Source organism: Mus caroli, chromosome 3 (assembly GCF_900094665.2).
Source record: "Mus caroli chromosome 3, CAROLI_EIJ_v1.1, whole genome shotgun sequence".
Classification (NCBI taxonomy): Eukaryota; Metazoa; Chordata; class Mammalia; order Rodentia; family Muridae; genus Mus; species Mus caroli.
Genome location: NC_034572.1, coordinates 136,129,106 through 136,146,302, shown reverse-complemented (window position 1 = coordinate 136,146,302; position 17,197 = coordinate 136,129,106). Strand labels below are relative to the sequence as shown.

Genomic DNA, 17,197 nt, shown 5'->3' with positions numbered 1-17,197 from the left:
ACACACACACACACACACACACACACACACACAGAGAGAGAGAGAGAGAGAGAGAGAGAGAGAGAGAGAGAGAGAGAGAGAGAGAATGAATGAGACTGACTATGAGCTGAGTGGTAGCTTTTAGCCTAAGCTAATTTGCTTTCCAAACTCTGATCCTGCAGGTCTTCTGTCTTCCCTTTGGGTTGTACTAGTTTCCCCAACACAACTAATTTCAGAAAAACTTCCTATACTATTAAAGACCTGTGCACTTGTTGTTTACACACTTGCAGATGATTTGTAACATTAAAGTTATTATACTGGTTTTAACACTAGGACTATGAAAGATTGAAGTCTTTTCCTATGGTAACTATCTGAGGGTCATAATGCTCTTTGAATTCAGTTTATGAGGATTCTATTTTAAAGCACAGTGTAGATTAAAACCAGCCCAGGTGGCAAACGGAATGCCAGTTCTAAGACTTAGTTCTTTTCCTACATCACTTAGTAAAAGTACGATTTCCTTCCCAATTAGCTAAGCTGCGGTTTATTATTTTGTACTTACTGTGAGAGCTAGGCTACATGTTTGTCTCCTAGGTTCAAATTTCCATGCTGCTGAAATGTGAACATTTTCTCTTTAGACCTTAATTTGTTTTTCTAAAGAACACTCGTTTTTCTTTTTATATCTAAATTTGTTTTTCTAAAGAAATCTTATTGTGTTTCTATTTGTCTAGCATCTATGTAATCCTTGCTGGTCTGGAACTCATTATGTAGAGCAGGCTGGCCACAAGCTCACAGACTTCTGCCAGCTGCTGCCTCCCAATTGCTGGGATTCAAGGAGTGTACCATCACACCTGGCATTGCGCAAATACTTCTTAACTTAATAGTTAGCCACTTGTTATGTATATATGAAGTTTCTCATCTCTTTCCTGGAGAAAAGTAAATTATTAAAAAAACAAACATATCAATAGGAATCTAGTGACCCACTTTAAATGATAAGTTTTGTTGTGTATACTTTACAATAAAAATCATACTAGCATTATCTCCCCCTACCACTTTGTACCTACCATTTAAAATTGTAATAGTGTTTTGGACACAACACTGCTTCCTCAAGAGGACTCCCCACTTACTTGTTATAGACTCTTTCTTACTACTGCTCATAACTGCAGGGCCTAACTCTCTCTGCTGGTTACTAGGGAAGGTAACCATATATCTTGGCGTCTCCAAATGTTGTTAGTTCCTTGTTGCCTCCTTGATTACTAAGCCTCCATTTTAATAGCAGGAGTTAAAAATGTTACTCACACTATAGTAAGTATGAAGACAAAGTAATGTGTCTCAGATTTACAGATCTGCCATTCTTGAAGCAAAGGTTAATAACAAGCCAATTCCAGCTCTAGCAAAGTATTTCACATTCTGCAGTATGATGAAACTGGATGTATGTTTACAAATATTTCACTTAAGCTATAATCAGTTTCTAGAGTGAAACAGTATTCCTAAGACGACACTTGGCGAAGTAACCGTGTTCATCCATTAAACGCATTCTAAAGTTGATTATGTAACTTAATAATTAAGGCACTTGTTACTTATAACAAGCCCAGGCAGTTCATTAAACATATAAATAGTAAAACTTTTGAAGTACAGAACGGAAAAGTTTTGTCAATATATTGTGAGCCGGAGTCACAGAACTCTAGATTTTCAATGATTTCTGACTTCAATGATTTCAATGACTCTTGGAGAAATATCTGCAGGAGCCTGCATCAATGTCACATGAAAGGTAAAGTGCTTCTCAGACTTGTAGCTACCCACCTGAAACCTGCCATTTAACTCCTCACACTCACCTAAATAGCCATCACCGCTTTGTCCACATTGCTTTGAACCAGCTATATTATATGCACTTAATCTTCAGAACCCCAAGGGAAGCGTTTACGGAGAGTGTCCACTCATTGATTAGACAAAAGCTACAGCTTAAGAGTCTCTGTTGATACTGGTGAGACATAAGTGTTACTTGTGGAAGTCCATTTTCCCACAAGTTACACTATGTTACTAAGTACTCTGCTACTAAGTAGCTAATTCCGATAGGCTGCTAAGTAGCTAGTTAAGGCTCGCTACTAAGTAGACTCTGCAACTAAGTAGTTAGTTCTCATTTATACCTCCCCAAGTAAAGTCGGCTTTGGTTCCTTCCCGACGTTGATTCTGCCTCATCTCTTTCCATTAAACTTAAGTTAAAAAAAAAAAAATCAACAAATGAGCTAAGTCAGCTTTGAGCTCAGTAGTTTTCTAGCCCCAACCACAGAGTTCAGGGTAGCGCTCGAGGAAAAGGCAGCCCGTGGGGACTGCAAGGAGCAGTGGCTGGCGCCCTGACCACGCCCACTTCTCCCAAGGGCCTCTTCCGCGCGGGTTTGGCTCGCCGTGCACCTTACTGGTGGCGACGTCGCGCGAGCCAAAGGCGAGAGGTGGACACGCTTCGGCAGGTGGGGGAGGGAGGAAGCGACAGCAAGGGGCGGGCGGGCGGGAGGGAGGGCGCGGTCCCCCGCAGGGAGGGCCGAAGCGAGGCCCAACCTGCGGACCGCCCGAGGCCAGACCTAGCGTTCGCGCAGAGCCGTTAAGCGCAGCCGCGGTGGGTGTGGCCTGCTCGCCCGACTTCCCGCCTCCCGGCGACGCGAGCCCGGGGCCTTTCGCCTCCCTGTCACCCGGGCCCGCCCAAAGTCCGCCCCGCCCCGCGCGCCAAGCCCCGGGGTCCCCGCCAACCCCGGCTTCCCAGAGCCCGCCCAGCCGGGGGCGGGGGCCCGCGGCCGTCACGTGCGCCGGCAGCCGCCAAGCGCGGCGGCTTTTGCGACGCGGTGACAGCCAAATGGTGCGACAGGAGGAGCTGCCGCCGCGGCCGCTGCGCCTCTCACCGAGAGCTCCGAGTCGGCTCCCGGCGTCGCCCTGAGGGAGCGGCTGAGGGAACAGAGTCCGGCGGGCGGCGGCGGGCGGCGAGGGGAGCCGCGCCGCGAGGGCCCTCGCTCCCCGCCGCTCTCCATGAGACGCGCCTGCAAGCCGGGCCGCGCCTCCATGACTCCCTAGCTGCTGCTTTCTCTCCGGTCCTCACCCCCCGCCCGGCTCTCCCGTCCCGCCTTCTCCCTCGGCCGCGCCGCTGCCCGCCTTCAGGTGCGGAGGCCCGAGTGGAGCGCCATGGCGTCCAACCCCGACCGGGGGGAGATCCTCCTCACCGAGCTGCAGGTAAGGGCCGCGGCCCTGCGGGAGCGCCGCCCGGGGAACCCGGGAGGGGAAGGCGGCCGCGGGGTCCGGGTCGGGGACGCGGCGCGGCGCAGCGCGCCCCTGGCCCGCTAGGTGTGGAAACTCGCGGAGTGTCAGGCCGGAGCCGCTTCTCCGCCCCGGGACCCGGTCTCCCGCGCGCGCTCTCGGAAGCCACCGGGCGGTGGGATCCCGTCCCCGCGGGCGGGGCCGAGTACTCGCTCGGGTCCCCTCCGGGTGTCACCGCCCCGCCCTCCCCCCAGCCCCGCTCCCGAACTCCTTTGAATGACTCCCAGGCTGTGGGCGGTTCCCTCCCTTTCCCCTCCGACCGCACAAAGAGCGCCCCCCGAACTTGAGTCCCCGAGGGCTCGCTCCGAAGTGATGGCCTTGCGCTGCCAGCCCCCTTCAGGTGACCGAGAGCCCGTAGCGTGATCTGCGGGCCGCGTCTCTCTCCCAACTTTTCCTTTTGAACTCCGTGAGAGAGAGAGGTGGTCCCTCGGATGGCTCCCCCTGCTCACATCCGGAAGTTCAGATATTGATGCTTCCCCCCCTACCGCCCCAGACTTTCATTTTCCCTCCGGTTTGGACATAAGAGAGAGAGAGAGAGCTACAGAAGTTGTTTACAAACCAGAGAACAGTTCATTAAGTGAAAACGTTAGGCAGCACATGTCCGCAGAAGATAACAAAATAGATGGCGTAATTAGTGTAGTCGGTGTCGAAGCAACATTATTCTTTCCTATTCCCAGCTAAATACTTGATGAAGTAAGCACGATTTTTGTTTTGAGATCTCTACGGAGTAGGAGACTTTAAGTTTATCCTGTTGGTTATTTTTTCCTTACTTTGGAGTATTCAAGAGATGTTGACATCTGGATTAAAATTTTGTCTCTAAACTGGGTTTGTTTTGTTTTAACGTATTGATATTTTGGCTACTCAAAGATTAGAGGTGAGAACGGAGACACTTGCATTTCTTTTGGAAAAGTTGGGCAGTTTTAACAGTTGCATCAGAGGGTTGATTTTTTTTTTTTTTTAATGACGACAAAATTACTAGTTGCTTAAATGTTTAAATTTCTTTTTGAAATGCATTTCTTTCTAAAGCTCGTTATAAGCCTGGTATATTCAGGCAATCAGATATAAGTTTACACATTGCTATGATATTTGCAATATCTTAAAAATTACAGACTTCAGCAGGGTACACTAGTGCACTACTGCACTTGTGGAATCCTTTGGAAAAGTAAAGTTGAATTTCCTGTCATTTGAAAATGCCACTATATAACCTTTTAACTACAATTAGCTTTTAGTAAGCAGCTCTTCACAACACTCATTTGCTAACTGAATAGATCCTTTTTAAAAATTTTACATGCTTCTAAAAGTAAGCATGTACTTTTGGTCTTAATTTTTTTTTGAAATAGCATATATTGCCTTATTTTGAAATATGAAAAGCACACGTTGATTTTGATGAGAAAATGCCATTAAAATGGCACCTTTTTTTTCCTTTTTTTTTTTTTTGTAAATCAGTGGTGTTAGAATTATAAAGTGTATGGCATCCTTATATTTTCTGGGGGTTGGCATAAATGGCACTTATTTTGGCATTGTAACGGAAAGCATTTTTTATTAAGTTATATTTAGGACCTTTTTATTAGTAAGGTCAATTTTAGCAGTAACAAGCAGTTAAAGAATGATAAAAGCCTTTAAATATGACAATTTAAAAAGTGGAATCAAAGGAACACCCAATGCAGTTATGTTTTATAATAAAGTGTAGCTTCCTCTAAAAACTAGTTTTTACCAAGTGGTACTTTAATAGTAACTTTTACATTGTATTATATATCGAGGACGCTTTTCTTTGTATTCTCAGTTCTAGTAGAAGTTATTGCATTTAAAGTTTATTATGTTTACTAAGATATTTATATTGTTCCCTATCATCACTTAAGATACATGGCCATAAATTTACACCTCTTTTATTCACTTATTTCGTCTAGTCATGAAAATGTACATTGACTTGTTATTTGCCAAAAGTTTACTCAAAGAGTCATTTTTTAAATTTTCTAAATTGTTTGAATTTATTTAGATGGAAAATTAGCTCTTAGTGATTTTCTGGCAAACACACGAAGTGTTTAGTAGGTAACCAGTTGTAAGATGTGTTTAGTGGCTGAGCACTGTTACTTCACCATCTCTTGTCTTAATACTGTTTCCCTCTAGATACTGATTACAATGTCGATGACAAACTTTATTTATTTATTCAGTTTCATTTTTAATCTTACTGCAGAATTTGAAATACTTTGCTAGAACCAGAATTGACTTGTTAATAACCTTTGCTTCTAGAAAGGCAACTTTGTAAATCAGAAACACATTATCTTGTTTTCATCCTTACTATAATGTGTCTGTGAGTATCATTTTTAACTCTCACTAATAAGGTGGAGGCTTATTAAACAAGACAGCATTAATAGGGTGCACATTAACTTTGTTAGGCAGAGACTTGAAGGCTTAAGGAAGAATATTTGTTAAAATAAAAACAAAAGCAGGCTTTTTAAAAATTTAAACCTTTTCTAGCTTGTATATAATAATCCTACTTTTTAAAATTTGAATCATAGCAGGAAACTTACTTCTGTGAGACAAACAAACAACACCAACAAAAAAATAAACCCTAAATTTTATTTCTAAGAAAACTGGGATTAATGAAAAGTATCAAGAATCTCCAGATGACTATATTACTTCAAGAAAACACAGAACCAAATATTGAGTAGAAGAAACTATTTAAAATAATTTTGTTGATACTGTTGATTCATCTCCTTCATCAAAGTTCCTAAAGTGTTTGTTTGGTTAAAGGAAATTTACTCAAGAGAAAAGTTATGGTAGGTAGTTACCCTTAAATTATAGATGTTAATGTCATTTGAATATCTGCCAAAACTGCTGAAGGACCTAAACATGACAGGGTGATTTTTACTTTTTAGAATAGCACAATAACATTTGTACTGGTAGGGAGTTTTATGAAAGTGCAAATAACATTATTTGCTACATATCAGACATTGCTCTTAGGTATCTTTTATACCTATTTGATACTCACAAAGATCTAGTAGGGTAAGATATGTTAGTTTTATTTTATGAATTAGGAAACTAAGCTCAAGAGAATTAAGTTGTCAGACATGGTGGCACATGTCATTAATTCCAGCACTCAGAGGGAGAAGCATAGAGAGTGCTCTGAGTTCAAGGCCTGCTTGGTCTATATATTTATCAGGATAGCCAGAGCTAAATAGTGAGATGCTGCCTCAAAAACAAACAAACCAACAAACAAGAATGTTAAGTAAATTAACATTGGGTTGCTTTCTCAAGTGACTTCATAGTTTAAATTTTAAGTTTGTTTACAACCTAGTTCAATGTTGGCATTAGAAGATGTTCGGAATATTAATAGGAAGGTTTCATTTGTTACGTTATAATGAGGACTGTCTTGATCATTTTATGAGAAATTTATTATAGTTATTGTCATACTCAATTACAGTTAACCTTTGTATCCTTGGGCTCTTCATTCATAGATTCAGCCAAATGCCTCTGCCTACCAAGTGATGGGATCTCTGAGTTCAGTATAACTGCTATATATTTAGTTGAGTGGATATCTTCCATTGTTGAATATTTGCATATTTAACTCTTGTTAGTATTTATTTTTTTGTTTCCATACTTGTGAGTGAAGATATTATAAACTGTCTGTACATGCTCCCCATGTATGTCTGTGTAAGACCTAAAAGTGTATGTAGAGGCTCTATGCTTTAGAGGGTAGGTGTGAGGCTTTTGGCATTAAGAGGTGATACTGAACTCCCAATGGGGTAATATGAATTTATACTCATGCTAACAAATACATGTGACTAAAGGTCTTTCTCAATACTTGATATTGTCATTTTTAACTTTTACAAGTCAAAAGGCCATAATACATTGTCTCGATGATGTTTCTGATTCTCATGCTATGGATTATTTCCCTTGTAAAACTTACCTTTATTATTTTTAATCATGTGTAGGTGTGTGTTTGATGTGGGTATGTGCATTTGAATGTGCCCACAGAGACCAGAAAGAAGCATTTGGATCCCCTGGAGCTGGAGTTACAGAAGGTTGTCAGCTTTCTGACTTGATGTTAGGAACCAAACTCATATCCTCTGGAAGAGCAGCAAGCGTTCTTAACCACTGAGCCATCTCTCCAGCACCCTTAGAAGATTTCTTTTTGTTTGAATTCCACAATATTCTCCATTTATAGCTTAAGCTTTACATTTTCCTTAAGTCTAACCTATTCTTTGTAATAAAGAAATGCCTTATCTTGTCATTGTCTCTATTGAGTGATGTGTGGTAAGCCACATTGCAAACCTACTCAACTTTTTCTCTTTAATCTCTGAGATTTTAATCTTTCTCTCCCTGTACCCCATCCCTACCACATCTTAACCAGAAGTTGTTTTGCCTTACTGTTCTTTTTCATTCTCTAAAGCCTTCACAAGTCTATGGCTAACTGGTGTGTGTGTGTGTGTGTGTGTGTGTGTGTGTGTGTGTGTGNGAGAGAGAGAGAGAGAGAGAGAGAGAGAATGAATGAATGAATGAATGAATGAATATGAGCGACCAGGTCCCTTGAGTACTAAACAGGAAACTGAACACCTTCCTTCCCTACCCCCTTCTTCTTTTTCTTGAGTCCATGTTGTTTTATCTTTTTAACCTTACAACTCAAATGCCCATTAAGCCATGGCTAACTGACCAGTGTATATTGTACACTGGTTTCCAATGCTTTGACTGAGAAAATCTGATTGGCTTTATTCACCTTGGTCCATTCAACTATGGTGCTTAGGGAATGGAATTATTTTAGAGATGGCAATTATTTTCTGAGAAGGGTGTATAAGCTAGAAAAAAAATACACGTGTTTAAATTCAATAACTTTCTTTTGTTTGTAGAACTAAGTGGATCTTCTGTTTTCTGGCCTTTGTAAATATTTTTAGACCTTTCTCTCTGTCTGTCTTAAGCTAGGATATATTAAGCTAGGACTATTTGCAGATGTGTGAATCAAGTTTTTTGTACTTTTGTGTCTGCTTATGATGCTTCTAATTTTGAGAATACTAATGTCTGTCTTCCTGAATAGTATTTGCTAAATTGGGCGATCTTCTAACTCTAATACAAAACAATTATATTTATGTAGAATCAAAAAGTTTATTCTTCCCACTTTCCCTCTCCCATTTTGTCTTTCTTTGACTGGGTCTTATTATGGAGTCCAGGTTCATGTACTTATCTTAACTACCCAAGTACTGAGATTACAGGAATGCATGACCATACTTTTATAAATTAGTAAATTTAGTGAATTAGCAATTTAGCTTTTGTAACCAACCATTTGCAATTTGTAATTGTTTTTAGTCTTCTTACCAATCCACTATATTTCTCTAAAATTTTAAAATCTACTCTCCTTCTGACTATGCTAGAAATCTAGTCCTTTTTTATTAGTTACTATCTCAGCCTTTAACGTTGACTCTTGTACTAACAACTGTTTTGAAATCGTTTACTTCCTCACTACTGTCTTGATATTTTACTTTCATCCCTTTATTCTTTCAGCTGCTCATAAGGTACCTGATAAATGCAATTCTCCCCTCATCAAGTGTAAATTTTAAGATAGTTTCATTTTTCAGGGCATGATGGCACATTCTCTAATTAGAGGTATAGCAAGGGTATTGGAATTTGAGGATCAGCTCAGGCTACATAGTGAGACTGTCTGTTACTTGCTGGCCTGGTATCTAGATAATTGATCATACTTCATAGATTAACTTTATCCCCCCCCCCCCTTTCTTTTGTCTTATAGAGGGAGAGGATAGTGAAAATAGCTATCTTAACATGGAGACAGTTCCATGACGGTCTTAACTTAAAATAACAGCAAGATGAGTTTGTGTGCATGAATGTTTGAAATCTTACATTATGTAATGAATTTCTAGGATGGAGCATTTATTGAAAAATTTAACATGCTGACTTTATTTGTGCATTGCAAATACTGAACTGTACCACCACTTGCAGACTCCATGGATCTGCTTAAATAAATTCATAGCCTGCCTTTTTGATTTCCCAGAGACTTTGAGGTATTTTATCAATTTGAAGTAAGATTGTATATAGCTACAAAGTACAAAAGGTTCTGTACATTTTTGTACTACAGAAAAAGGTTTGTGGCAGTATTCTAAATTACTAAATAATATGAACTCTGTAACTGGATATATTTGTTCTTTGTTGTAGAACTAAGTGCCCAGTTTTTTTCTTGTTTCGCATATTTGAATTTCCATTTTGTTTCTACATAAACCCTATCTTTGTACTTCAACATCAAGAGAGAATGTTCATTATAAATTTTTGTTGTAGTTTGAGTTTTTACTGTGTTAAAACCTCATAGAAACTGTGCACAAAATTTCTATACTTAGGGTTGGTTTGCCCTTTTGAAATATTGCCTTACAGGGGCTGCAGAGATGGCTCAGCAGTTAAGAGCATTGGTTGTTACTACCCATGTAATGGCTCATCATTCTAGTTTCAGGGTATCCATCACCCTCTTGTGATCTTCATGGTCACCAGATATGCAATTGGTGTACATACATACAAATATATGTACACACACACACACATATATACATACATACAACAAGCAAAATACTCATAAATAAATCTCTAGAGTAAACTAAACAAAGAATTGACTTATACCTGATGGAGGATCTTAAATTACATATCAAGCATGAACTTTGCTTTATCAAGTTGCTATAAAGACAGACTCATTAAGGCTGGCACAGTAGTAGGTCTTTGTTTTATTATGTTAATTATACTAGAGTTATTATAAATAACCACTGAGATTGGTTATAAAGTTTATCTTATACAAAATGAAGAGAATAAGGTGGAAGATATTAATAGTAATATGTTGTACTTATAATGACATATTTGAAGAATGCTTTTGAATTACAAAGTACTTAATGTGCATTTTTACACATGATCATTGTAGTTTTTTGGTGTCAGGTCTTTGTTTTGTGTAGCTTATGTTGGAATTCACTATGAAGCTCAGGTGGGTCTTGAACTTGTATCTGTCCTCTTGCCTCAGTCTTAAGTGTTTTGGTTTTAAGAGTGAGCTGCTCTCTTAAACTGCCCTTTGTTAGTGTCAAGAGTTAATTAGGCCCAATCTGCAGGATTGTATATACCCAGTCCATGTCACCTTTAACCTCAATATCTTCTGGCTCCTCTCTCTCATTACAGTTTTCTATATAATTCTATTATTGTCTACCACATTGTAGAGTTTTTATTTTTTGTTTTTAGTCAATCTGTAAAACCCCAGGATTTTCAAGGATATATATTTTTAGAGTTTTTAAAAATACCCAAGACGTTTAAAATTTTCAAAGGTACTAAAACGATTGTGAAAAATTATCTTTTGTCAGGAGAACTGGAAATCCATCTGTAAATTTGCCACCTAGTCATGAGAGTACTAAAGTCTTTGACATAGTTACCACTAACATTAAAATTATCTTTATTTAGAGTTTATATAAAACTTAAATCACTTGAAGAAGCTATTACAAATGAAATTGGAGGTGTTTTCTATATTTATAAATTAAATTGTATACATTAAAAGAGGCTAGACCTGTTACACAATATACACATTTGCAAAACAGTTTATTTGGCTCATGATTCTGGTAGCTGTTGACTTTGTACAGGACAATTCAGTGTCCTAACAGGTGATCCTCCAGGCTATGTCACAGATCAGTTGTAATGGTAAAGAAGCAGAAAGGGGACCTGGGAACCTGCAGAAGGGGGAACATATTTGGAGTGGACTAGTTTTCTAACAACTATCATCTCATTAGTCAAGGGACAAAGAAGACCCACTCTCCTGTAGGCCACCCCAGCACTACCACTAGGCCTAAGTTTCTAGCACAAGAACCTTTGGGAGACAGGTCAAACTATAGCAGGGACAAATATCTTTCAGTGATAAACTGTTTTAAATTTAAAAAAAATGATATTTTAAAGCCAAAGAGTAATAAATTCATTTTCACTTGGTATCTTACAAGCTTTCCTAAACTATTTAAAAAATAATCTTGAGAATTTTATTTGAATGTGCAATGAAATATCATATCCACCCTCCATTTTCCCTACCAGCATCCCAAATATCTCCCAATTTACTCCTCTCCCAATTTGTAAACCATTGTTTTTCTTTCTTTCTTTTTTTTTTTTTTTTTGGTAGTATCTTAACACTTGGTGATTCTAGCATTTCAGAATTAAATACAGAATAATAAGGAAAAGGATGTTCTATGTTATTTTCTAGTCTATGCTAATTTTATCCTGGCAGATGCAGTCTTTTTCCTGGTGGTGTTATTTCCATCCTTACCCTCAACTTTCCCTTCTATCATCTTTAAACCTGAGAGCCGTGCTTTTTGTTGTACCTTTCCACTAAAATTGTCTTTTAAGGAAGGAAAACTATTGTATCAATTTTATTTTTGTTTTTTGCTACCCTTGTTGTTCATGTGACATGCTAAAAGCCAGCTCTATTGCTATTGCTTAGAAACCAACAAAACAAAAAATAACCAAGCAGTAGGAACTCCTCTGAAATTCAGCTTTGATTTTTATGTCACCTAAACTTGGACTCTTGAAAAACCCCACTATTCTGTCCCCTGAGCCTGGCACTTGCTGATGTGTAGCCTGCTACATCATTAGACTTGTGTAACTGTGTGTTTGTATTTCTTTGAATATATCTGCATTTCTATCCATGAAAAGCACGTCATTTCCTTTAGTGACTTTAGATTTTTGTTACATATTCTGTCAGAAGTATTTTGTCACATTAGGAACCCAGGTGAGCCCCTGAGTGGGTAATGACTAAATGTGAAGGCTTGAGACATCACTGTGTACTGCTGAAGGTTCTATAGATGCTGAATATAAAAGTCTTTAAATCGGTGCAATAGTATACTTTTTAAACAATTAATGTGGCTTTTTGGAACTTTATACTTTATAAACATTTGAATTTTTAAAAAGTTTTGTGTTGTGCTTTTAATCCCAGCACCCTGGAGGCAGAGGCAGGCAACTTGGTGAGTCTGTGGCCAACTTGGTCCATGTGGGGAGTTCCAGGCCAACCAGGGATGTAGTGTGAGACTATTTCTCAAAAAACCAAACACCAGAAACCCACTGTATATATTTGTACAAAACCACATATATTTATTCTATATGGTTCTCTTTTCAAATATTTATTCTATATGGTTCTCTTTTCAAAACTAATTTACTTTTTATCTTTATACTTTAGTAACTTTTTTGTTAACTAGGACACTAACATAGCCTAGGGCTGCAGGATCAAAATTAATATAACTATTTTCCACCTGTACATCTTGTCTTCAAGGGAGATAACACGTAGAGCTGTTATCTCATATTCTGAGTGCTTGTGACCTGTCTGAGGCTGTTTGGCAGCTAACTTTTTATTTTAATTGTTAGGATATAACTAATGTGTAGCTATTAACATTTAAATTAATGGAATTTAATAAAAGTGCTCAATAGCCACATTTGGCCAGTGGCTGTTATATTGGATAGAATCAGTTTTGCTTATCGTACAATATTTTATCATAGAAATTTTATAGACCTGTTCTAGAAAAAAATTAATTGATTTATGTCAATTTAGATGAGACAAAAAGTCCCTTATAGATTATATTTCTGCTTACCCTTGAATTACTCAGTTTAAAAATGCTTTCCTAAGCCAGGTGGTAGTACCACACACCTTTAATGCCAGTACTCAGGAGGAAGAGACAGGCTGATCTATTTGAGTTTAAGGCCAGCCGGTCTACAGAGCTAGTCTCTTGACAGCCAGTGCTACACTGAAACCCTGTTAGAAAACAAAATAAGACAAAACACAACAAACAAAATATGCTTTCCTAGCCGAGTCCTTATGTTTTATTTACAGTCCAGCTGAGAAGTGTCAATGTTAACAGTTGGTTTATTGTTTTGTTATTTTGGTATCTCAAGATGGGATTTCTCTGTGTAGTCCTAGGTGTCCTGGAACTCACTCTAGAGAGTCCAGGGTGACCTTGAACTCAGAGATCTGCCTGCCTCTGCCTCCTGAGCACTGGGACAAAAAAGGCATGCAAAGCTACCACCTAGCTGAGTATTATATAAATGCTAATGTAATACTTTCAGATGAGAAGTAAATTATAGATATATTTGAGGTTAGTATATTAAGATATAAACTCATGGATTTTTTGTTTCGAAAAATAGTATGGATAGTATAGAAAAATAGTATGAATCTGAAATCATTTTGTAGCCATCTTCTTGGTTAAGGGAATAGGTGCTAGATTCTTTGAGGAATACAGGATTCATCTCAGGTATGGAAAACATCAAGTAATTAGTAACCATTTGTTTAGTGCTTCTCCCACATTCCTCTCTTAAAACAAGTTGTCTTAGAAAATGTGTATTTTGAGTATTTTTTCTGTCACAGAGATTAAAGTTAAGCATTTCTGGTAACAGTCTCAAATGACATCTTGAGGGAAGTATCAGCAGGATTCTCTGAAATCATGGATTCGTTTGGTTTTTACTAATATTAGTTTGTTGACTTGTAAAATTATTTTTAGAAGATATTTTTAATTTGCTGGCTATGTTTTTTTAAATACTTTTAAAAAGTCTTATTTCAGGGCTGGAGAGATGGCTCAGTGGTTAAGAGATGCCAAGTGGTTGGTTCTTGCAGAGGACCTGGGTTTGGTTCCCAGCACCAACATGGTGGTTTACAACCATTTGTAACTCCACTTCCAGGGGATCCAAAGGCACCAGTCAGCAATGTGGTGTGCAGACATAGATGCAGGCAAAACACACACAAAATAAAATGAGTAAATTTAAAAAAAAACAAAAACCCTCATAAACCAGAAGAACAAAATCCCTTATTTCTAAGGATGATAGTGATTGTGTGAATGTGTGTGATAACTATGATAGTGATTGTGTGAATGTGTGTGNATGATAGTGATTGTGTGAATGTGTGTGATAACTATGATAGTGATTGTGTGAATGTGTGTGATAACTGCTTTGTTTTTGTTTTTTTTTTAATAGTTAATATGAGAAAATTGAACCAATCTCAGTTTTTGTCGCTCTGATGTGTTTTCCCATATTTTAACCTGAGAGACTGACTTTGGATCCATATGAACATATGCTGACCTTCAGTGATTTGTTTGTTTTTAAGAGAGATTGAACCCAGTCCTACACATACTGGAAATAATCTAATAGTGAGCTATTTCACCATCCCTTCTGAGAACAATTTTAAGAAGTAAAATACATGCTTTTAAGACTATTCTGTCCTCAGTATCCCACATTGAAAAACTACATAATAAAGGGTTATTACTTTAAGGAAAATTTAAAGAGGGATAAAAATAGGAATAGAAGATTAAGCTTTTGTTTTCTTGTATCCTTACCTTGATGGTGGTGGTGGTCCTGTATGAGTGTGCGCGTGTCCATGCGCTTGTGCCTGTGTATCTGTCTGTGATATACTTATTATAAGCTCCTCTGTAGGGGGTCTCTTTGGTTAATTGTAGTAGTTGAGCTAAGAAAGAATACCAGTTTACAGACCAGTTCTTTATTTGAGTAGAAGCTTTGGTTTTTTTTAGTTTCTTAGAGTTTCTTAGTTCTTAACTACAATTAAAATTAATGAGCTAATACGAATACTAGTATAGAGAAACTGTAATTAGCTATTAGTAATACTAGTGTGTAGTAGAGGAAACATGATTTTTTAAATACAGTATATGTGGATATCTAGAAAAGTCCCTTCTATAATGAAGAAAGATATTTAAATGGAAACTGTCCATTCTTTGTAGGTTTTTTTTACTATAGATGTACCAGAAAATAAACCTGTTGCTTTTGCATAAAAAAAAAAAGAAGAAGGAAAGAAAGAAAGAAAGAAAGAAAGAAAAGAAAAAAAGAAATAATTGAAATAGCAAATTCTTTCATAGTTGGCTCTTTGAATATTAGCATTTTATCTCATTATACTTGCAGCAGCTTTTTCTATATAAGCAAGAATACAATTCACTTAGTAATTTAGAATACATGCTGTCTACCTTTGCACTCAGATACGAAAAATGAAATGAAGTGTCATAAAATTAAAGTAGATCCATTATCATTTCAGTTGTCCCCAGAGAAACTGTTGCTATTATCCAAAGTTGTATTGATAGGATTTGTACATTTGAGTAACTCACTTCTTGCCCAGACAATGCCAACTGAACACCAAATGAAGTTTTTTATTCAGGACTTTATTTAAATTAAAAGGGCAATTAAGGGCTTGCATTGTTAAAAGAAAATACATATCTAAATGGAGCCATCAAGCACACCACTTATGGCCCAGAAAAGGAATCTAAATCAACCCTATTATTTATTAACTAATGTGTAAATGCCCATACAGTCGAGAGTTAAAGTCAGAATCCATAGGCAGTTAATTCTTCAGCTGAAGGTAAGATTGATGGACTGAGGAACTGGTTAAGTACGAAGAAAATCAGTGAGTTGCAGCCACTCTTGAGCTGTAGACATTTCTTTCTGCTTTTTTACTGCTTTTCAAGAATGTTAAGCAAACAACATGTATTGGTAGAACTAATTTACCAATATAGTGATTAGTTGTTATCAAATCAAATATTTGCTAGGCACAGACTCAACACCTATAATTCATTTAGGAGGCTGAGGTAGGAAGGTTGCTTTGAGCTTCATGTCTACCAAGGTACTGTAGTGAAACCCTGTCTCAAAGGCCAAAAAAAAAAAAAAAAAAAAAAAAAAAACCAAAAACCAAACAAACAAAAACAAATCCAAATACTTTATAGTACTTAGCATTGCCAGGTATGCTATGTTAAGAACTATGATCTGTTGAAAGAAATGGACCTGGCCATTACCCATTAAAACTGCATTGCTCAGCAGTAAGCTTGTTGTGCTTGATAACCACTAAGCACACTTGTTAGCCACTTTACATTTAAAGTTAAATTATATAGACAGACATGTGATTAACACTACTGACCTAGACAATGGCACTCTAGATTCTAAGTCCTCTTGCTGAGACAATCATGAAAAGCTACTGGTTAAGATTTAAACAACAGGTTGGAGGGATGACTTAAGGGGCTAAAAGAGCACTTGCTGCTCTTGCAGAGGATAAAAATGTGGTCCTTAGCATCACCCTCAGGTGGCTCACACTGCCTGCAACTCTAGTTCCGGAGGATCTGTTGCTGTTTTCTGCCCTCCAAGTACACTGCATGCACACACACACATACTCATAAATTTAAAACCTTTAAGCTACATATCTGAGGAGCAGTAAGTCCAAGGAGAATGGAATAATGAGAACCAATATATGAAAGCAGAAAATGAAAAAAGGGGGTTGTATTTTTTTTTTTTGAGGTAAAAAAACCAGCAACAAAGATATAAGGACTATAAATTTTTAAAAAACAGTGGTGCTTTATTTTGTGTTCTTGCTTACTCTGCTTGGTAGACCACCACATCTTACCCCTACTCCTCACTGGGATGGCTACAAAGAAAGGCAATTGAAAACTCAGCAGCTTGGCTTTTTTTTTTTTATTGGGTATTTATTTCATTTACATTTCCAATGTTATCCCAAGAGTCCCCCACATGCTCCCCCACCCACTCCCACTTCTTGGCCCTGTCGTTCCCCTGTACTGAGGCACATAAAGTTTGCACGTCCAATGGGCCTCTCTTTCCACTGATGGCTGGCTAGGCCATCTTCTGATTCATAAGCAGCTAGAGACACGAGCTGGGGTTGGGCGAGCTGTACTGGTTACTTCATATTGTTGTTCCACCTATAGCATTGCAGATCCCTTTAGATCCTTGTGTACTTTCTCTAGCTCCTCCATTGAGGTCCCTGTGATCCATCCAATAGCTGACAATGAGCATCCACTTATGTGTTTGCTAGGCCCCAGCATAGTCTCACAAGAGACAGTTCTATCTGGGTCCTTTCAGCAAAATCTTGCTAGTGTATGCAATGGTGTCACCGTTTGGAGGCTGATTATGGGATGGATCCCTGGAT

At 38.3% G+C, this 17,197-nt stretch overlaps 1 protein-coding gene across 2 annotated transcripts in view; it reads left to right on the top strand.

The window, feature by feature from the left end:
• Nucleotides 1-2,801: 2,801 nt before the first annotated feature.
• Pkn2 (protein kinase N2) overlaps nt 2,802-17,197 on the top strand; it is a 93,855-nt gene continuing 79,459 nt past the window's right edge. The window contains exon 1 of one of the 2 annotated variants that reach the window (XM_021157819.2): nt 2,802-3,195. In XM_021157819.2, coding sequence (XP_021013478.1) covers nt 3,148-3,195 — 48 coding nt within the window. In that variant the 5' untranslated portion in view covers nt 2,802-3,147. The remainder of the gene's footprint in view (nt 3,196-17,197) is intronic. The other variant, XM_029474931.1, reaches the window with a different exon arrangement.